We start from the raw sequence: 22,758 nt of genomic DNA, 5'->3' as shown, positions 1-22,758 counted from the left end.
AAGTCGATAAGATGATAAACGTTTATTATATATATATATATATAATTAATATATATATATATATATATATTTTTTTTTTTTTCAATCCGATACGATCAATTTAAAATTTTCGATATTATTTCGTTCAAAGTGATCTCCTAGAAAAACAACGTTTGAAAACGCGTGAATTCTCCAAAACGCACGTATCTTTAAAGAACTCTCCGATTTCCATTCTCTATTTCTTCGGACTCGCAGCCGGTCGGGATAAAATTTCTTTGAAAGCTTTTGTCCTACGAGTCTGCCTGCGGCACGGTCTTTCGCGTGAACCAGTTTTCGCAATGATTCCTTCTGCGTGCCGAAAATTCGCAGCCGGTGGTGATTCGTCGTCCTCCCCTGCCTTCGAGTCGACCCGACATATCTTTTCCTCTCTTTCTTAGTCTCTCAATGCTCCACTGATTTATGCCCGTTCCAGGGCATGCAAATTTCTTTCGTTGTAGGTCGTCTATGTCGAGGTCACTTGGAGTTATTGTTCCATTAGATAGGTCTCTGTGCGGACGAATGTCAACTATCTTACTTCCGGGTCTATCTTTCCATCCTACTGTCCTTTTTCTGCTCTTTTATTTTCATCGGCAAAATGGTATAGCCAGAATAACAATCCGTAATATAAAACGAACCTCAAAACTACTACCGATGGTAGGTACAATGAAGTGTGGATGATGATGAAGAAGAAGAAGAAGAAGAAGAAGAAGAAGAAAAAGAAGAAGAAAAAGAAGAATAGGGAGAATAAGAGGAGGAAGAAGCAGAAGAAGAAGAAGAAAAAGAAGAATAGGGAGAAGAAGAGGAGGAGGAAGAATAAGAAGATATTCTTCTCTTCTACATTTTCTGCAAACATCCTTCGAAAGAGAATGAGAGAAAGGGAAAATTGCCCTCGTTTCTCTTCCGTTCGCTTCGTGTCAGCCTTTACTCGCGTTAAGAAGAGAGGAAAAGAAGGGGGAGAAAGAGAGAGAGAGAGAGAGAGAGAGAGAAAAGCTTTTCTTCCTTTTCCTCTCGTGTTTCCTCTTCCTTACGAAGGATCTTACGATCTCTTTTCTTACCGATGACGAAAAAGAAGAAATATTGTGTGTTCTGGTTACGATTCGCTTCGTCGCACAATATGAATCGAAACGATGTCTCTCTCTTTCTCTCTTTCTCTCTCTTTCTCTCTCTTTCTTTTCTTCTTTCTCTTTTTTTTTTTATTTCGTAAAGACATCACCCTCGCGCACCATCGAATACGATCGAGATTTCTGTTCTTCTCCTTTACGACTTTGTCGTTGTTCTCTCCCTATTTCTTTCTCTTTCTTTTTCGTTCAACCCTCCTCTAACCACCCTCCGACTCGTGCCGCGGCATTCAAAGACGGATTAGTTGTTTCGTAAGGATGCGGGAACTATCAAGAGGATCGATAATACACGAATATTTTGAAACAGGCAGAAAAATTTGACGATAATATCTAACCGATATCTCGATCATATCGATATTCATTTTTAAATCAATACTTTTCCCCTTTTTACATAATTATTTTATATATGCCATTGGAGAAAAAGTAATTAATAAAATATTAAAAATGAATATACTAAAAACGAAATGTTTGTGAAACTAAAGATATTGAAATATATATCTTTCTTTCATTTTAAAAGATCGAGAGCAAATTCTTAGTCACCTACTTTCGAAAAAGGCGCATCCTTTTGTACTCCATTTCATCCCTCGGCTGTTACACTTTCTCCTAAAAGTGTAGATTTTACGAAGGCCTGAGGTCGTTCACAGTTTTCTCTCGTTATTCACGTTGGACGTTTAGAGAGTCGTTTCTTCGTTCATTTTCTTCTATCCCTCGTGTACCGCTACACGTGTTTCGACCCATCTCGTGAGATCGGCCTCAACGGGAAACCTGACGATTCCGCAAAAATAGTCTCTATATACTTACTCGAGGGGAAAATAGTTCTTTTAACTCTCTATCTTATATTTTTATCCCCTTTTATAGGACAGTGTGATAAACTAAAAAAAGAAAAGAAGAAGAAGAAGAAAAAAAAAGAGGAAAAAAAAAGAGAGAAAAAGAAAAAAGAAGAGAATACGTCTTTTTCACCGTCTGAATAAAAAGAGAAGAATATGTAGAATAGCGACGGAGATCGGCGAGTTTCGACCTCGTAACCTGACAAAAGGTAAAATACAACCCTGAGTTTCACGGAGTTCATTGTAGATATATATAGTATACATATACATATATATGTACGTTTACACACACATACATACACACTTATATATATTATATATATATATATATATATATATATATATATATAATATATACACATAGTATATATAGAAAATACTCTGGGACCCTCGACGACAAGATTTCATATAGAAATGAATTTATAAACGACAGCTTATGTGTATATACCTCTTGCTTTTTTCTTCTATCGGTATGAAGGAGAAACGTGTATCATAACGCCGTGAAAGAAGGCGACTTAACGAATTTGTTTCTTGTGAACACGCTTCGTAACTATACAACATTCTTACATGCTCTTTCGATTGAAAGAGAGAGAGAGAGAGAGAGTGTATGTATGAGAGAAAGAAAGAGAAAGAGAAAGAGTGAGAGAGAGAGAGAGAGAGAGAGAGAAAGAGGATCAGCACTTTTTTTCAATGATTCAATCAAATAATTGAACGAAGTAGCTAAGAAGAAGAAACCTGGGGTATCGTACAAGTATGAAGTCCGTTAAAAATCACATTCATATGAGATCATGTTCATTTAGGATTACGCGATATCTACTCGTATATACATAAAAGAAATATTTGGAACATGAACGCGAATGCATTATAACGACATACTATATACACTTGAAATGCCTAAATTTGTGCTCTCTGGCAAAAAAAATTGAATATTGTTTTCCACATATTCAATTTTAAATTTATCACTTGATTCAATTCAATTCAATTTTTCGCTATTTCAAGACATGCAGATTACTCTTTGCATCCCTGTAGACATTGAAAGGTCTTCCGGTTCGGTTTGTTCCGGTAAGTCGATCGGTATACCGGACAGATTGATCGGTAATGAAACAGCCGGATCGATTACCGAACTCTGTAGCTGCTGTTGACGTTGTCGATGAGTCGACCTCTTAGCAATGGGCGTGGTCAAACTCTTTCTTTGGGGCAACGTCGTTATAGTCGTCGTTGTTGTTGTCATAGTCGTCGTCGTGGCTGTATTCGTCGTTGTAGCCATCGTAGTCGTAGTCACCGTTGTCGTTGATTCTACTTCATCCATGTCGATATCTACGTCTATATCGATATCGATATCGTCTTCGAGATCATCGCTAGCTACGGACGGTGATGCTACTCGTGACCTCGACCCCTGTCCTCCAAGCATCACACTGCTAGTACCGCACTTGTGATGCATTAAATGATGCCTTCTTCGAAAACGCATCTGACAATGTTCACACTCAAATGGTTTTTCGCCTTTATGAATCAAAGAATGTGCCTTGAGTTGATTTGAATCGCTGAATTTGGCCGAACAGAGTTCGCAAGCGTACGGACGTTCACCCGTATGTACACGCAAATGACGACGGAGATTGGCTACTTGGACGAACTGTCGATCGCAATGGCTGCAGTGATATGGTTTCTCACCGGTATGCAATCTCATGTGCGTCTTCAGGTGGTGATCTCGAGTAAATCTGTAATTAAATTGTTCAAATGTATGTTCAAATGTATGCCGTTTATTTTTCGTTCGTTTTGTCTTTCTTTTATTTATTTATTTATTTATTTTTTTTTTTTTTAATTTTATTTTATTACTTTTTTTTTTTGTCTTTTTTTTCCCCTTTAAATTTCTGTATTCTATCTTTTTCTCACCTTTTATGACATTCCGGACACTCAAACGGCTTCTCACCCGTGTGTGTGCGTTCGTGATTTTGTAACACGTGTTTGTAACCAAAAGATCTCGAACACACGCCACAGGTGAAGACCTTGTCCCTGCCATCTTTTCCCGCCTCCGGACTGATTGACGTAGGTGGGCTAAGTGGCGCCACGCTCTCCAATGAATTTTGAACGTTGCTCTCCGTCTTTGCCACCTTCGTTGACTTTCTCTTCGTCGCTTGGCTCTTTTTATTACTGATTCTATCCGCGCTACTGCTCACGACGTTGTTATTATTATTATTATTATTATTATTCGTATTACCGGAACTAAGGCGGCGGGAAGAGGATTTTGTCGTGGCAAGAGCTGACGAAACTGAACCAGGCGAGTGATGAAGTGGCGAAGGGGGTGAAGAAGCTGCGGGTGGCGCCCACCCTCCAAAGAGTGTCTGATGATGTTGATAAAGAGATGGACTCGCCGCTAAAGTAGCATGTAGTGAAACAGGAATGCCGGCTGCCATTAGAGCTGCCGTTCGGCTGGCGGCCAATAATTGTTGAGGAGTCAACATCGACAATCCTGCTGCTGCAGCACCCATTCCAGAGAACATCGTCGATGAAGTGTTATTGTTGTTATTGTTATTGTGCAAAGGCGGTGAGAGAGGTTGCTTCTCCGATTCTTGCTTCATGTCGAGATGTTCTCCAGCCAGAAGTCCTAAGATCAAAGATCGAATGATCTTTTCAAATCATTAAGTTTATAAATGATAAATAGGAATTATGATTCTTTTTTGTACTTTTGTGTGTTTTTTTTTCTCTCTTGTTTACCTCAAATTCTATATAAATATAATTTCTTCTTTTATTTAACAAATAACGAAATATATTCATTGCACTTAATCTAATCCAACAAAGAATTCTCCTCTTTCTCCCATATACGTATCTCGTGCACGCGAGCAAATTCTCCTCCTCCATTCATTCGCGCACTCTCGTACGCGACGCAGAGTTCATTCATAAAACTCGACTACACCCACCCACGCCAGTAGAACGCGTACCACCTCTTCGACTATTCACGAAGGCCAACGACTTTGAGTATGTCTAACTTTTATCGCGCGTATCGAACCATCGACTACCATTTCTCGCGATAATACAAACCCGAATTTCTCCAATTTTCTTTCAAGACCAATAATTTTCGTCGCCTTGTTTTACTTTATTTTTAAAGGGTGGACAAAATATGTACATAATTTCGATAATCGTTACCTCGCAACCGACGATCAAGTCCTTGATTCACGCATATGCTTTTCATAAATACATTTTATGCAACCTCTTATACGTTATCTCACGATATTTAAATGTTATCGGTATTATCGGCATCATTAACTTTCAAATATTATCGAATATATTTCGTTATTCGCACGAGAAAAATCGTTGAGAATCTATTCTCTAAAAATTACTTTAGTTATTGACGTCAAACGAAGCAACTTACGAATATCCTAAATTTAACGGGAGTAAATTCACAAAAATCTCGAACTATTCGTATTATATGTCTCCCACAAATTGTCTTTCAAATTTGTTCGTCGTAAAGGCGAATTATAATCGCAACGAGATTGATTTAATTAAAAACAAAACAAAACACTAAAAAAAAAAAAAAAAAGAAAAAAAAAAGAAAAAATGAAAAGAAAAGAAAAAGGGAAAGAAAAAAAGGGGGGAAAAAAAAGAAAAGCAAAAAAGCAAAAAGAAGACACGAAACGGTCGCACTCGGTCGGGGTTTGCTAATTAATGGACCGTTTAGGGGAGGGTTGTAATGAGCCCCGTTGAATCAATAAGGGTGCGTAGAGGTTTCCCTTTCCTTCTTTTCTCTTTCGTTCTTTATCCCTTTCTAACACTCCACCCCTAAAACTCCCTTAACGTCTACCAGTATTCTTACGGCCTACAATCGCCGTTTCCCGGCAACACGACGACGAGTACCGCCCCCGCCTGCATCCCTTCCCTAATTGGTCACAACTCCGATGATATTTCCACTTTGAATTTTTTTTTTTCAAGCTTCTTCAAAGTATTACACCTCTTCTTCTTTTTTACTTTTCTCTTTTTCTCTCTTTCTCTCTCTCTCTTTTCTTTCACAATAGAAATCCCAGGCTCGTTACTTTTCCTTTTAGATAAAAGAAAATAATACGATTGAGATATCGTACGAAGTCGTTAAAAACGCGTTTAGAAATGTTACGAGAGAAGTGTATCTTCTACATATGCAGAGAATAGAAAAGAACGAATGAACGAACGAACGAACGCACGTACGACGGACGAGAAAGATTTTTGGATGGAAATTGCGACTCGCGCGCAATCTCCTTGACAATTACAAGGATTATTTTTGGAAATACATACGTTACGAGCGCGAAACTCGTTTCACGTTTCTCTCCCATTTATTTCTCGTTTGCCCTCCGTCAAGTAATTTCACTTCACGCTGGCTTATCGATGTTTACAATGTGTCATAACACCGTCGTGTCGCCGCGAGCGCTTTTAGACTTTGGCGCCTTGCCAGTGCCACGACCGGTGGGGTCGTTAGAAACTCGGAAATCTTCCTCTCTTCCCTCTTTCCTTATCCACCTCCTTTTCCTCCTCCTCCTCCCTCCCCCAGGCCGAATACTTCCTTATCCTATTTCGTGTGCATACTCGACAACGATACAATGCGACAATATAACCATTGAAGAAGATTGAAATGAATATATGTCCGTAGTAGGATTTGCTTTCGAGGAAAATAAACAAAAGAGTCACATTGAGTACCCTTCAACGCGTCCGAAAATCTTATCAAAATGTGCCTTGGCTGCGGATAACTTTTGTTTCTTTAACGACTTCGGTAAGACAAAAATAATCGATTCTCGGGATCTCTTACTACGACGAAGCTCGAAATGCGTGCCAACCATCTTTTGTCTTCTTCGTGCTTTGTTTACAAGCATGTGTGTACATATATATATATATATATACATATATATATATGTATATATATATACGTATCTAAATGTGTATAATTTTGACCTCTCTTTGCTTCTTTTATTTTTTTTCTCCCCAATGTTTACTCAAATCGTAACGATGTATCTCCATTTTTACATCAAGCGAAACTCTTTATTTTATTTTATTTTATTTTATTTTATTTTATTTTATTTTATTATTTTCTTTTTTTTTTCTTTTTTCTTTTTCATACACAGCACGAAATCCTATTCCCTGTATATTCGTCGTTGTCATTTTATTTTTCCAAGAAATTTACTACGTGCTTATCATGTTTAGCACGTATGTACGTAACGACCTTTTGTTTATAGTCGTACAATTCCACGCAATTCGATCGTAACGCGTGATATCCGGAGAAAAAGAGATGGAAGGATAGAGTTGATTTTGTCGAGTCTTAGGAACCTACCTGCATTAACCTGTGCCTCCTGTAGATAAGACAGTGCCATTCTACGATCCGTGATACGTGGTTTCACTTAGACACTCCATCCACTCCCCCGCACAATGTTATCACTTGCGACGAAGAAGATCGAAAATAGATTATGTGGCACTGCACCAACGAAAAGAGAGAAAGAGATCAATTGAGAAAGATAGAAAGTTTCTAGACGGAGGAAAAGAACGAAATGAAGAAATATCGCGACAAATATTTCGATCTGTTTTTCCTCTTGACGATCTCTCTTTTCCTTATCGAACTTATGAACTTATGAACAGTTATAGAAAGAAGAAAAAAAAAAAAAAAAAAAAGAAAAAAAAACAAGAAAAATCGTACGCGGGAAACCACAGTCGTTGTCTTGTACTTGCAATCCTCGTGGGTTTTTCCTTATTCCAATAGATATGATTAGAAGTATAATAAAATCTTCTTCGTATATCTTGAGAAGAGGAACTACGCGAATCAGAGAGAGAATCCCTTCTGTCTCCGTTTTTTTTTCTTTTTTCTTTTTCTTTTACTGTTTCGTCTTTTCCCTTTTACGCATCCATTGAGAAAGTACATATACGATTGATGAAACTTAAAACGAGTAAACGAAAAATAAAAAAAAAAATAAACAACTGAAACAGCCGAGGCGAGTCGTTATTACTTTTCTATTATAAACAACAAGCGAGCGAACGTTCAATTGGAAGGTAATAACTACGAACGTCGACGTTACCACGGGCTGACCTAACCCAATACTAAGTGACAGTCGAGTTGCGCTCGCTGTAGTCAAACATCCCCACCAGCTCGGTTGGTCTCCCACCAGTACCACTTTTGGCTACCCCCACTTTCCTACGCGTCTTCTCTCTACCCTCTCCGGAACGAGTGATCCGGCTGCGCGAGTCGACGCGCGCGCGACTCATCGAGGGCTGGAGCGTGCTTTTGAGCGAGTTGTATGCGTATAGTAGAGTTCTTCGAGATAGAAAGAGATAGAGACAGAGAGAGGGAGAGAGAGAGAGAGAGAGAGTGAGAAAGAGGGAGGGAGTGAAGTATAGAGGGATGGTGGTATCTATCGCTACGGAGGGAAAAGAGAACGGCTCGAGCGAGAGAGAAAGTGACTAGGCGATGCTAAAGGCGAAGGGAGAGCTGAACCTGCGACCGTGATCTTTTGGGATTGGGAGGGGGGTGGGGGTTAGAAAGAAGAGTCGCAGATACACTAAGGGGCTGTTTCTTCCTCTTTCTAACACCGACCAAACAGAAAAAGACACCTTGGTGATCGAGGAAACCTGCAAAAGGAAGAGAAAGATAGAACGTGTATGTATATCTATATATATATATGTGTGTGTATGTACGTATATACGTAAGGAAATAGACACTATACTTGTTTCATAGTAACCCTCAACCGGACTAACGTCTTATCCCTATCTAAGGGATGCCAAACCCCAAGGAAAGGAAACGTTTCACATTATTTTTTTCGATTGCGTAAAGTAACTCGTAAATACATTCTATATAGCCGTCACATACGTTGTACGATCTTTTTAATTGCGATTGTTGCGTCAATGAAACTATGTAACGCATATGTTACATCTAATTTGAATTATAACGTATGCATTTAGAATGAATTAACAATAGGAGGTATTCAATTGTTAAGATAATAAACGCTAACGAAGTTCTACGTCTTATTTTTAGTTAAGTAGACTTTTGTATAGTTTAGTAATATAATTAATTTGCAGTCGTCGAATGTATAGATATCGTGAACGAAGAGTTTTTATAAACGTCGATGACATATACAGAATAAAGAATAAGTGCATAAAGACTAACTATTACTATTTATCAATGTACTCGATATCGAGTACATACTTTACTTGAATTTAATGTTTATAGTCGATATATTAGAAACGATCGACAGTTCGCATTTATAAAATTTCAAAAAATTTTTGCGATTTATTACAAAGGTGGATGATACAACGTCAAGTAAAACATATAAGTAACGTTCGATACTTGCACATATCAATCGATCGTACTTTCCGTAGAGAGAAACTTGTTTGATGCTTTGTTATGATGCTTTTTATCAAACGACACAGATATACGTATGTATTCATTTTTATTCGCTTCAAATTGAAAAAAAATAGATCTTCCTATGAGACTTCGTAATTATTCGTGTGTCGTAAAATGAATAATGCACAATTGTGTGATATAAGTGTTAAAAGTGATCGGATACAATATCGAAAGAAAGAATTACCAAAGAAGCTTCGGACTTTTGCACCTGCAAAAGTTGTTCAATTGTTCATAAAAAAAAAAAAGAAACAAAAATTAAATAGAAAGCTTTAATAATAATGACTATATCATTCCGGAAACTCAAACGTTTTCCACAGCGGATGCGATGGTGGTGGATGATGTTGGTGGTGACGGCAGCTCGCAACTTCCTACGATGATAACGCGTTAGTACAATAATTCTTTTTTCTCTTTCACAAAGCGTTCACTGTTTTTTTGAGTCGATTCTCAAAGGCTCGCGAGTCCCGTTCTTTTTTTACCTTTCCCTACGCGACAGTAAACCGTCGGTAGGATTTTTTCCGGGGTTAAAAAGTACGTGCGAGACACTCGTATGTGCACGCGTGTAAACATACCTTTATTTTCTCTCTCTCTCTCTCTCTTTTCCTCACCTGCTCGAAGTCGAGCGTGCGCAACGCGTGCCTTCGGCCAAAAAACTTTTTCTCCTACCACTGCGTGTGCGTTGCTATGAAAAAAAAAAAAAAAAAAATTAGAGTGAGTGAGAGAGAGAGAGAGAGAGAGAGAGAGAGAAAGAGAAGGAAAAAAAATGGAAGCAAAAGAATGCCTTTCGCCTCGGCTTCCGATCGACACGCACACGCGCGCGCAATTTGGGGCGCACGGCGAGGAGTTCGCGCTTACGCACGCGTAGACCTAGTGAGAGAAAGAAAGAAAGAGAGAGAAAGAGAGAGAAAGAGAGAGAGAGAGAGAGAGACAACGACAGGGAGAAAGAGCGATAGAGATACAGAGAGAGAGAGAGAGAGAGATAGAGGGAGAAAGAGAGAGAGATATGAGTATATGTGCGCGTTCAATGAAGAGAAAGATAGAGAGAAAAAGAAAGAGAAAGAGATAGAAAGAGAGAGAAAGAAAGAGAGGAAAACAGTGAATTCGAACACACGCTCCGCGTCCTGTCAGCCGCCTGTCGTCGCTCCACGGATAGAGATGAGTAGATTGGTGAGCAGATAGGGCGAGAGAAAGAAAGAGAGAGAGAGAGAGAGAGAGTAAGAGAGGGAATGGAAAAAAACAGAGATAGCCGGGGGTATTCAGAAGGTCCAAATCGAAAAATGAGATCTTGAAGGTATCTCTTCGATTTTACCGAGCTTTTTATACATATTTTTTTAATAATGTTTTTATTCACTATATATTTAGAGGTATTCTAGGTTACACTGTATTTAACTGATCGTAAGTTAAATCGTTTTGTATAGAAATAAAAAGAGATATTGATGCGTGATCTAGAAAATTCGAATGCATTGTTGCAGTTGTAGCATCATTGTAGGATCATTACATTTTTGTCGATCGATCGAGATGATCTTGAAGCTCTTTCGTGATCATTGTTAAGGAAATCTTTTCTTTTTTCCTCTCTCTTTTTTTTTTTTTTTTTTTTTTTTCTTTTTTTAACGTTTGGAAATTGTACAATAATCGGAACTGCTTAAAATATACAATTTTTAGAATCGTTGGTAAAAGGGCTTGTGCCACTGGACCACATTTTAAATGCACATTTACATTTTATTTGACTTCAAACAATATTTGTCACTTTTAATTTACATCCTAAATTGTTCCTATGATTGATGGCATATTATTATTTGCTATCATCAAGTAATTTTAATGGACCTACTTAACTTTTTATCTGATGGATGTTTGTCGAAGAAGAATCAGCTAAATAATGAATTGTTTATTAACCACTAAGGATCTGTAAAATCTTTTAAATCCTAGAAAGAGTACGTTTATACCTGTAATTTTTATAATATGTACTTAACCTTTGGTTATCGCATGCAGAGACGCTAGCTTTTACCTGCTATTTAGGTATTGTATGATGTACAAAGGTGTTTAAATCTTTCATTATACCTGTATAGTTTAATCTCCGAATTTGTAATAATATATGTAAATATGAAGGAATGTTTATATACAATTCGTTAGGGTAAGAAAAATATATTTCTTTTGTCTTCTTGTTTCATTTTTTCTTTTCTTTTTTCTTTTTTTTTTTCTTAAAGTCATATAAATTCGATTTTAATTTTTGTGTTTTAATGATTTTTTTATTACATTATAGTAAACTTTCTTTTTTTGAATTTTTTTCGAGAGTTTAAAACTTGTTCTGGACTCGTAAAAATTGGACCTTCAAAGAAAGTAATAGTAAGTAGACCTTAAAAATGTGCTCTAAAATATTCTAACAATGAGGGCTAATATTTCACTGGCAGTAAAATGGGACCACGGGTTTGACAGGTTATAGTCTATATGATCGGTTTTAAACTCGCAATGAAGTGTTGTAAGACCTATGTCTTTGAATTTTGTAACATCGGGGACATTTGATGAAGGTTGTATACGAAGAAATGTTAGAGAAAAAGGAAGTGTAAAAATAAAGCTTACAGAAAATGTATATTGGCAATTAAAGCCAGGATCGCTCTAGTTTTACGAAGTTTCAAGGTGACTTTGAAAGGTAACACAGTCATTATTTTATCACAGAACTTTCGGTACTCGGACGTTGAAGATTCTTTGAAACCATGGTTTAAACTCAAGGTATGTACTTTGTATTTTTATAAATTATCAGGTAAGAAAATACTGATGGTAAGAAGAGAAGTCCTTTAGCCAATGCTCTCTTGTTCTTTGAAAAATATGCTCGTTTTTAGATACCTTGAAAGAAACATCATATATTTTCGTTATTTTCGTTACATTATCTTTCTTAGAGCGTTTATGTATTATTTATAGAAAATATTTTTAAACGAGATATAATATAAATTAAAACTGAAACTGAAAATAATTGACTAGAATATCCTCGAAGAATCATCTATTTCTACCACAGGTCAAAACACGAGTAAGGGAGTCTTAGGTTGACTCCTTCGCAATCTAATCTCAGGCAACACGAGCGACTCGTCGCGAAGAAGAACAAATCCGAAGTCTTTCGACGTTTTCCGAAAATATCTTCTTGTTTGTTGGAACGAGAAATAAATAAGACAGCTGCCGATAATCTCGTTAATCCAATGTCTCATGCGAAAGTAGAGTTCAAGTTGAGTCGGGGTAACTAACTTTATAATAGGAAACGTTTAAAAAGATTACTCTTATCGCACGTACATATATATATATATATATATATATATATATATATATATGTATGTATTTATTTATTTATCAAATTAACGTCGTACACGAGTTGTGCCGTTGTTAGAAAAAAGCAATACGTAACGGTATTTCTTTTTGGGGATGTGTCCGTATATAACGTAAGCAAAGATGGCCAAATCTACCCCCAAAATCTGACCATTCGAAATCGAAAGCATTTTACATAGGGTGCATCGTTGCAGATTAAGTCGATATCTTGATTCGTTCTTTGTGGCATAACGGTTACTCGTTTTTTTTTTTTCTTTTTTTTTTTTTCTTCATAAGAAAAACTCGAAAAAGAGAGAAGAGGAGATTTCGTTATGTCGTAGAATCGATCGTTCGTTCAAAGATAGCGATCCATACGTAGAATTTTTTCTAATCTAAATAAGTTTACGTATACGTCTCGTTGAAGATCTTAAGAATTTTCACAGAAGAAATCAACAGCTGGTTCTTGAAAAGGTTCGTTGTATGCATTCGAGAGAACGTTAACCACTTTGAATGATCAAAAAAAAAAAAAAAAAAAAAAAAATCTTATAAACCGAATTTAAGTAGGAAACAAATTTTTTTTTACTTAACCGTTTCCGTTTCGTATGAACGTGAAAGGAAAAAAGAAAAAATAAGTTGAAATTCTTTTTCAAATAAATCCTATATACTGTTTTTGGATGATATCACGACTTTGGTGATAAGATTTTCGACACCAATTACAATTTACAAAGTCAAGATTAATGTATTCGAAAGAACGAAGTTCTAATGTTGAAGATCAATTTCTATCAAGATTGATATAATGTTTTTATATGACGTCTTGTTAGTTTCTAATTATCGATCTAATTAATCATCGACCTAATTAGTAAGTGTTTACAAGCATTGTTGTCGTACGAGATAAGAATGAAATCTATTGGAGTTATTTGGATATTAAACAAAGCGACAATTCGTCTTTTTCATCGAAGTATTTGTGACAAATATATATATATATTTAAGTTTCGATTTCTTCTTCTTTTAAAAACCCATCAAAATCTTTCTTTTCGTTCGCGCTACGCCAAAGCTCGTTATAAATGTTTAATTATCGAACATCAATAGCGGCTAATGGTCTAGACAGATAATACGCCGGACCAAAAGAGCCTGCCGTTTCTGCATTAATTCGATGTTCGCCCACTGTCGAACATGTGGCGTGCGAATAGAGTTGAGACACGGCGGCCGACGTACCAGCTGCTGTAAAAAGAGGAAGAACCTTCCTTTTTCTTTCACCCTTTTCTTTCACCCCCTATTTCGTCGCTTTTTATTCGAAAATAGTCGTTCTCAAATCCGAGAATTTCGATCGATAATCGAACTACTTACTTGTAATCTACGACAGAATCCTATATTCTCCCTTATTCACGTTCAATTAATTTGAACACTTGATTTTTAACATAACGTTGTAATTGCAATTGTGTTAAAAAAAAAGAAGAAGAAGAAGAAGAAGAAGAAAAAAATAAAAACTAAAAGAAATAAAACAAATAAATAAATAAATAAATAAATAAATAAAGAACACTTTTTCTTAATCCTCATTCACATATATCCATCTGTGAAAAGTGTATCCATTTTATTTAGTCGATATCTTGGTTCGAATTGTCGAGTCTTTCACGTTCTCTTTCGTAAAATATTAACAATAAAAAGATTTTTCTGTGAGTTTACGTAACGTTGTACTTTAAGCGGATAGACGGCACCCTTACTTTTTTCTTTGTCCCTTAGAAAGAGAAAAAGAAAGGAAGATAGAGAGTGAAAGAGAGAGAGAGAGAGAGAGAGAGAGTGAGAGAGAAAGAGAGAGAGAAAGAAAAAGAAAAAGAAAAAGAGAAATCTTTTCGCTCGCCATTTCCGATTAAACGGAGGAACCTTTAGGACAGTATCGAGATGAAAAAGAGGAAAGAAGAGAGGAGGGTTGAGAAACGGTTGCAAACAGGAAAAATGGATTGACGCTTGTATGGTTGGTCAGCGCATCTGGTCGTAGAGTAGATCGCACGCGATTCGTAGTGGATTTCATCGAGACCGGACTCCTAGGTTACAAGGGGGCTGCTTTTGCATCGACCGATGGTCAGTAACCTCCTTTAATAAATAACGAAACAGAATCGATCCTCGAGGGACGCGCGAGACACGTCGTCGTTTCGGTTTTTTATTTTTTTATTTTTTTATTTTTTTTATTTCTTTTTTTTTTTTTCTTCTCAGGATTATTTGTCGAGGATCCGCGATCGATCGACCGATCGATCGGGGATAAAGAAAGAACGACATCTTCGAGGAGACAAGAATCATTCGCGATGTATCACTGTCCGATTAACGTTCGTCTTGTGTTTGCGACATCCATTCTAGTTGCCTCTATTTTAAACTGTGTTTGCTAATCGAGCCGTGTTCTTGGGATACCTACACCAATCGTCGAATGATCTTTATTTACATCGGATAAAAGGATTATGAAGTATAAAATATAGAGACTTGCGAAAGATGAAATATAATTTATTCAGATGACATTTATATCAATTTTTTTTTTTTTATTAATAATAATAATAAGCATTAAGATTAAAAGTACTAAACGGAAAGAAGCATTAATAATAATAATAATAATAATAATAATGATAATAATAATAATAAGCATTCAAGATTATTTCACGTTAAATCAATTTCCCGGTCAAACGTTCTTTTTTCCTTCCTCCAAATGCACTTTCATCGATTTGACGATTGTACGTATATCAATCCCTTGTATTCATGAGAAACAAGATCTTTAAAGGAAAACGTATGCATCAGAGAAAAGATCGCGATTAGATATTCTGTCTCTTTCCATATACCTCTTCGTTCTTTTTCTTTCTTTCTCTTTTCTTTTTTCTTTTTTTTTTTTTTTTTTTTTTTATGGGTAACGTGCTCCACCGTAACAAGGGCCTAACAGAGCTGTCAATCCGTCGATAAATTGAATGGCGGACCTAAAACCACCCTACATTCCCCAAGCCACCCTTCACCCCCTTTCATCGAAGTACCGCGTACTCTTACACCCCATCGAGGACGTTGCCGGTGGTGGCGGTGGCGGCGGACCGAGGTTCGCACGATATTTTTTTGCCCTACAAAAATGTCTATCTCTGCGTCTGACGTGTGATTTTCTGCTCGTCCTTGCGAAGGGCTTTAAGGAAGTGGAAAACTGACCGAGCGCGCGTATCTAACAGTTCTTTTTTTTTTTTTTTTATTTCATTTCTTTTTTCTTTTTTCTTTTCCCCTAACTATATCTCGATACGTATTTCATCCGGCAGATATGAAATATTTTCATAATATATATTATTATATTAATCGTAATCATTAATTTCTAAGAGAGTACAATCATAGATTCGAAGTATAAAGTTTCTTTAAGATTTTTATTGAAATAAATAAGTGCTCTTGCACGTGGATACCTGTAAAAGTATATAGTATCATTTCTTTCCTTTAGTATTTTCATTTTCGAATAAGGGCAACTCGAAATGAGGTAGAAAGTAGACGATATATAAGAGAAATTCGCTTTCGAAGGGGGTTTATCGAAGCGATGAGAGAGAACGTAAGGGAGAAAAAGAGAAAGGGGAAGAGGAAAGAGTGGAAGGATGAAGAGAGAGTTGGTCGACCCTACGCGATCCGCGGCTGTCTTTCCGCACACACGAACAAATCCCCTCGTTTTTGGATTTTCGGGTAAAACTGGATGGTAAAGGGGAGGTTGGTGAGTAATTCGAGGCGGGCTCCTACACTGGGCTCGTACGATGGGCTTGCCCTTTCGAATCTCGTACACCCTTCACCACTCTCCTCCACCCCCGTAGCGCGCAATCTCTCCCTCCATGTATGGCAGGTTTGACCAATATTTCTGAAGGGTGAGGTAAAAGAGAATAGGAGCAGAGCAACTAATTCGTCCGAGGCGCGACGCTGCAGCTGCAATGGCGTCGATACGTTCGAACTAGAGGGGTTGCAAAATGAATCGAAAAGAGTTGCCGAATTACTACGATGGAAAATTTCGTTAAAATATAAATTAAAAGATTCGTTAAAATATCTTCTAGTAATGATATTTTAAATAAATAAAAATGAAACATCGACAAGTCATTGTAATTCGATATTGTTTTCTTTTATTTCTTCCCTTTTCTTATCTTTCTTCTCTAACTTTTTTCTTTTTGTTCTTTTTTTCGTCTCTTTCGCAAATTATTATTATTATTATTGCATACGTCATTAATATTTGTCTTATTTCGATTAAGTATAATCATTTTGAAAGATATTGCAATAATTTACAAATGGCATTTCATAATGATACGCGTCAATGACCTCAAGCCTTATCCACGCTCTAATGGCACGTCGAGCTTCCTAACGATGATGGACAAATTCTTTCCGTTTCGTATTATTCCTCTGATTATCCTACGGCTCGAAGTATTATTAGACGTATGTATGTACTTGCATCTATAGAGAATTGCATTGAATGGCACGTACGCGCGGCGCTGCACGATGTACAATAAATATTAAATATATGACGACTGTCGGAAACTCGTCAACGAAACTCGAATTCGACATATCGAAAGTTCTTGGAAGAGACAGAAAAGAATGAGAATCGAATTTTGGGAGATGCGACACGACCATCTTTGGTACGACTTTGTTACAAGAAATAGGAAGAAGAAAAAAAAAAAAAAAGAAAATACAAGACAGCGTACATTTGACAGTTCATGAAACGAACTTTACCTTTGACTGTCTTCTCCCTTCTTGCCAATCTGAAAACTTCCATGACGATATTCTACGATTCTATTCTCGTGCATAAGTCAGGTTAATGTCGAGGCTTTGCATGCATTCTCCCTTCTGAGATAGTGCGTCAAAATAACGGACATCGATTTTGTTTCGTTTTTTCTACTTGGGCGAGATATCTTTTGTTGAGGGTCAAAGGTCACTTATGGTCGAACTCGTTTCATCAATGTCCCTTTTTTGTTCCCAACTCGTCGTCATTGACTCGTTTAAATTTTGCCGTGTATCTATCTATGTACATGTATACTTACATATATATATATATATATCTTCTATATACAACATACGATACATACTTGAACATTTCTTTTTTTTCCTTTTCTAGCGATTCGGGAAAGAAAGCACAACTCGATGGTCCGTGACAGTGACGAGCCGTTTGAAAAAATGTGAGTCTGGTAAAGCGGACGAGCTCGATACGACATCGACGATAATGGACGTCGCGCGTCCTCTGAGAAACGACTTTCGATCTCGTCACTTTTTACCACCGACCACCATGCGATTCCTTCTTTCGCATTGGCGGTTCTTCGATCGAAATGAAAAAATAATCGAAGGTATTCCGTAGAGCTCGAACTCGTTCGACTACGTCGATGTCCCTTTCGAATGGTTATGTGCGGTCTGTGAATTTTCCTCTTTTCTTTTTTTATTTTTTTTTTTGTCTCTGCTTATTTCTTTCTCATCGATCTTATTATTATAGGAATAAGAATTTTCTTTTCTCCTCGTTTTTTTTTTGTTTTTTATTTTGCTTTTCGCATTTTATGATATTATAGTATGTATCTTATGATATATAAGTATCCATCTAAGTTGTCAGATTTAAAAATGATAAAACTTGAATTATCTATTTCTTATCTTTTCTTTTTTCTTTTTCGTTTTTATTTTTTTTTTTTTTCTTATTTTTTTTTTTGCACAGAACAGAACCGATGTTATAAATTAAGATTCCATCGCGATTGGTCTGAACGTTTGATTAAATTTATGTATCGTTACTATAAGACAGGTGCATGTTATTCTCGAATGCATCTTCGCCGAAATTAATAACACATTTCGATTGAGATCTCGATAACACGTTCTTGAACAAGGTGTAATTGTTTTGCCATGGATTTTATGGCTCAATCGATCGGCAAACTATGATGAATGTCGTTGCCTCCGGTTCGCAAAGGATGCTTGTGTGGTCCACCCTCGAATCTTTATTTCTTTCGTTCTTTCATCCTCCTCCTTTTTTTCCTCCTCCTCCTCTTCCTCCTCCTCTACTCTTTCTCCTCTTTATCCACTTCTTCGACCCTTCTCCTTTTTTTCTTTTTATTCTCCTTTTTTTTTTTTTGCACCCTCGAATCGGACCTCGCGGTTTCATTGTCACAGTTCTATCGGAAAAATGTGAACCGTCGGACGAAAACGACACGGTTGATTTAATTTCTCGCCGATTTGGATTTTCGAGTGGATCTACGTGACTCGTATGACCGCTGAAGGGTCCTGTGGTTTTCGACTTTTCTTCGTGAGTTTTCTCTTTTCGAGGCCCTTACGATCGTTAATCGTAAGGCGTTGAATGATGTGACAAGTTCGTTCATCGTTTAACACTTTCGGTTATAAGAGAGAGAGAGAGAGAGAGAGAGAGAGAGAGAGAGAGAGAGAGAGAGAGAGAGAGAGAGAGGGAATAAAAGATATTGATTTGATTTTACTTCATAAGAGAAATGTGCTTTCATTGAAAACAGGAAAGAATCGGATAAGATTAATTCGTTCCTTTTGATTCGCGACAATAAAATTACAGGGATCGCCGCATTCCATTTCACAGGAGGACACTGCTCGATTCACGGCAGAAGCGCGTAGGTGGTCAGGTAACGTGTGTTAACTCATGCATGACGCAAAAGTTACTTTTATTTATATTCCAAAAGAAGGATACCTTGTCAGACCGCCTCTCTCCATCCACGTCGTGCCTCCGTTCTTATAGTTTTTCGCATGGACGCACCTCAAGTGGTGCCTCTTCTCGCGACAGCCAGAGAACGAGAAAGATAGAAAGAGAAAAAGAGATAGATAGAGAAGGAGAAAGAATGAGCTGAAGAGAGTCGGGATACTCGTGCAGCTGCACAATCGTCGCCCACGGCGCAAGGTTCATTTAACTTTGCAAATACACAACTCTTTAACATTGTGTCGCGTTAAACGTCCTTCTGGCATGCCTCTAATGGACATTGACAAATGGTCTCGAAGAATTCTACAAGAAGGCTCCACGCTTCTATGCTTTTGTAATTCAAAGCTTGGTATCGGTAACTGGATAATTCTTTGGAAGTAGGTGCATTCACCTTGCACTCTCACGAATGCGCGACTTCCTACTTCATTCTATGGACTACGAGAAAATACTATTTTAACATGGCGCGATTAACATCGACCTGAAGAGGAGGCAAGGATCTAACGTTAGTATACATATATCAACGTTTGCCATCTTTCAACCTACGCATGAAATTCATTTTTCTTTTTTGTTTTAAAGAATTTACGGACAATTGCTCGTCGTTCAGATACGTTTAGTTTATGCGCGTCACGATTGGCAAGAAACATACTTCGGAAATACACTTAACGAGAAAAGGAATGTATAAGAGCGATAAAGAGGCGGAGGGTGTTCTCGTGGAAAAAAAAAAAAGAAAAAAAAAAAAAAGAAAAAAGGTCTTTCTCGAGGAAAGTAAAGGTTCGCGTTTGGTGGGTTCTCCGATGGCTTACGCTTTCGTTTCGACTCGTCCTGCTTTAAGGTTCCTTCATCCTCCCCCTCCTCTGACTCCTCCTTTTCCTCCTCCTCCTCCTCGTCCTCCTCCTCTGACGGGGTGCACACGAGCTTCACACATGCGAAGGATCCACGCGACCAGCAACAGGCTGCTCCTTCTTTCCTTTCTCCCGGCCGTCCCAAGACACGACGGCGACCGTTGTTCGTGCCAATGGATCATTTTATTGCGTCCGTGCTCCCGGAAGCAGAAACCCAAGCGACTCTCTGGACGAGTCGCACACACTAGAAACGGTTATTGCGTCCTCATTCGACTTTTCTTCGTCCTCTCGAACTAGATCCTTCCTCGTACGTACCTACATGGATCCTTTTACTAAGATCCGCCAAAAGGAGATGCGACGCGACGTCTAGACGCGAAAAACTTCAAACGTACCCGACCACTTTTCTTTACTTTTTCCAAATAGCAAAGCAGCTTGGAAAAAGTTCTTTTTTTTCTTTTTGTTTCTCTTTTTTTCCTTTCCCCACTCCCCCCCCCCCCCCCGCCCTCTCCTCCCCTTTGAAAGAGTCACAAGTGGCCGCATGGATCATGTCGAAAAATCTTTGAGAGACTAAAACAGAACACTGCTACTCGATCGATCCTCTCTTCCCGCTCACACTCCTTCTTCCATTGCCGGCGAAATGACAAGAAAGATAAAAAGCGAGCGGCAAAGAGAAAAAGAGAGTTAGAGAAAATGTGCCGCTTTCGAGAGGACACTCAAGTAACTTGCTGCTCATCGGATGGAGCGAGCTATCTTCTCTCGCGAGTCTCCAGCGCGAATAAGGAGACGAGATTCCAGTGGTTTGCGGTCTTTCACTTTTGTTGCTCGCCGGCAAAGAGACGATTGCCAGCTCCGATCGTAAATGATACCACGATCTTAACGCGCACGGTTACCATTGCAATTTCTAGCTTCGCGGAAAGTTCGAAGGAATCCTTTTTTTTTTTTTTTTTGTTTTTTTTTCTTTTTTTTACGTTTATGTAAAAATATTGAGTTTTTCATTTCTTTCTTCTTCTCGCTTTACTTTTCTTTAGTTTTCTTTCTTCTTTTTTTTTTTTTTTTTTTACGTTTCTTTATCTTCCACGATAATTCCCATCAACGAAATCGTTGATAGAGATATCGATATTTGTCTCGTTCTATGAGTCTAAAGCAGGTGTTAGACACAAAGCTATCATTGTGTCGGCTTTAAAATCGCCCACGCGCCCTGAATCTCCGATCTCGGAGATCTTCGTGTCCTCGCATCGCGATCAGAGGCTCGGCATAATTTTCTTCAATGCTCGTAACAGCCTGTACGATCTATTGTACGACGTGACGTTTCATCGTGGCGTAACAACTGGATTTGGAGCTCGAGGAATCGCTTTTTTCTTTCTTTCTTTTTTTTTTTTTACTTTTTTTCTTACTATATCCGATGCTGACGTAAAAAAAAAAAAAAAAGAAAAAAGAAAAAATAGTTTACATCAAGAGGAAAAGAGAAAGAGTATCGATTATCGATGACGAAGGAAATAAAAAAATATCGTACGGCGAGACACATATCGAATGGCTTTAAATTCGAACTCGTTACAATAGTCGAGAAATCTTCGTTTCGATCGTAGGGAAAAAAACATCGATCGATCGAATCGTGTTCATCGAACATAATGGGAATCTATCTTTACGGCACGCGTTTGGTTCGTGCCATAAAGAAGAATAGAAAAATCATACAATGAGGCGCATTCCCGAGACTGTCAAATTTATATCGGCTTCGAGGATTTAAAAAAATCGTCTCCTTCTCTTCGATCCCCAATTGGACAGATGCCGGCATGGTTCGATGGTCAAACTTAATAATGTTTATGCAACACGCGTGCAGGACCACTTGGATATATTTTTTCTTTTTTTTTTTTTTTTTTTTTTTTCTTACTTCTTTCTCTCGATTTCAGCACGGATTTCAAGGGTCCTTTATTAGGTGACTTTTTTTTGTGGCAGGAGAGAGGTTTTATGGATTAAAGTGCAGCGGGCGTTTTTCAATCGCAACGGTAGGAGAAAGCTTTTCCTACTTTTGTTAATATTTTCCATTAACGAGAGTCTTTAATGTATCTTTAGCTTCCTTATAAAGTTTCCTTTCCAAGGAAGAAAGAATAAGGAAGGTGGGGGAAGGCGCGTTCTTAACGTGAACGGAATTATGAAGGAGGATGGAAAAAGGATCGATGATCGACGCGAATTTTAATCCGGTTACTTTCAAAAGGAGGAGTAGACAGTGTTTGCAAGATGGCCGACGGGCTGCATTATTTCTGTACGAACCCTTTCCTTGTGCATTCTCTTTCTTTCTCTCTCGCTCGTCGACCCTTTCGAAGTCTCGACCAATCAAAGCGCCGTGATTCATTTAACCCTTCTCGTTGTGCCCATCCCATCCTCTCAACATTCTACCAACCCTTTGCGAGCACCTGCCGATTTCTCTTCTTATGTAATTATGCATACCGGACAAGCCCTCGTCTCTCGATTGGTTTAGAAATGAGAAAGTGGGCGTATACGTTTTACCCTTTCTTCTTAAAGTACTATGTCTCGTTGGTATAATTAATTTGTTAACGCTTAGATAATTATCTATTAGATTGAAAAGATTAGCATGTACAAATTTAAAAGACTTTTCGTGTCGGCTATTGTATTTTTTTCTTTTTTTTTTTTTTTTTTCTAT

General features: G+C 37.7%; 2 protein-coding genes across 11 annotated transcripts; one reads left to right on the top strand and one right to left on the bottom strand.

The window, feature by feature from the left end:
• Nucleotides 1-1,060: 1,060 nt before the first annotated feature.
• On the bottom strand, nt 1,061-8,033 carry LOC124947107 (protein krueppel). 10 transcript variants are annotated; one of them, XR_007100313.1, is made up of 4 exons: nt 7,251-7,603; nt 3,854-4,565; nt 1,681-3,678; nt 1,061-1,403 (listed from the first exon to the last, which is right to left on the bottom strand). XR_007100313.1 is itself a non-coding variant. In XM_047488789.1 (4 exons), exons 2-4 carry the CDS (start codon nt 7,288-7,290, stop codon nt 2,958-2,960), a joined length of 1,473 nt encoding a protein of 490 aa, XP_047344745.1. In that variant the 5' UTR covers nt 7,291-7,391; nt 7,611-8,033; the 3' UTR covers nt 1,061-2,957. The 10 variants fall into 10 exon arrangements, 9 of the variants coding, with proteins under 9 accessions (XP_047344745.1, XP_047344746.1, XP_047344751.1 ...); XM_047488789.1 differs by adding an exon at nt 7,611-8,033 and having other exon boundaries at nt 1,061-3,678; nt 7,251-7,391; XM_047488790.1 differs by adding an exon at nt 7,918-8,004 and having other exon boundaries at nt 1,061-3,678; nt 7,251-7,391.
• A 2,244-nt stretch (nt 8,034-10,277) lies between these two features.
• Nucleotides 10,278-18,148, top strand: LOC124947110. Its single transcript, XM_047488800.1, has 3 exons — nt 10,278-10,472; nt 11,979-12,032; nt 17,686-18,148. The coding sequence occupies exons 1-3, from the start codon at nt 10,317-10,319 to the stop codon at nt 17,920-17,922; spliced, it is 447 nt and encodes a 148-aa protein (XP_047344756.1). The 5' UTR covers nt 10,278-10,316; the 3' UTR covers nt 17,923-18,148.
• Nucleotides 18,149-22,758: the final 4,610 nt, after the last annotated feature.

This window comes from Vespa velutina, chromosome 2 (assembly GCF_912470025.1).
Source record: "Vespa velutina chromosome 2, iVesVel2.1, whole genome shotgun sequence".
In the NCBI taxonomy this organism is placed as follows: Eukaryota; Metazoa; Arthropoda; class Insecta; order Hymenoptera; family Vespidae; genus Vespa; species Vespa velutina.
This window is presented reverse-complemented; position numbering and strand designations above follow the sequence as displayed.

Coding starts and splice junctions, on each gene's coding strand:
- LOC124947107 (XM_047488789.1), bottom strand. CDS start 7,290: ATGGCACTGTCTTATCTACAGGAGGCACAGGTTAATGCAG. Junction 4,566..7,250: donor GGAGGCACAGGTTAATGCAG/GTAGGTTCCTAA, acceptor CTTTGATCTTAG/GACTTCTGGCTGGAGAACAT. Junction 3,679..3,853: donor TGTCCGGAATGTCATAAAAG/GTGAGAAAAAGA, acceptor ATTTAATTACAG/ATTTACTCGAGATCACCACC.
- LOC124947110 (XM_047488800.1), top strand. CDS start 10,317: ATGTGCGCGTTCAATGAAGAGAAAGATAGAGAGAAAAAGAAAGAGAAA. Junction 10,473..11,978: donor GGATAGAGATGAGTAGATTG/GTGAGCAGATAG, acceptor ATTTTATCACAG/AACTTTCGGTACTCGGACGT. Junction 12,033..17,685: donor AACCATGGTTTAAACTCAAG/GTATGTACTTTG, acceptor TTCCTTTTCTAG/CGATTCGGGAAAGAAAGCAC.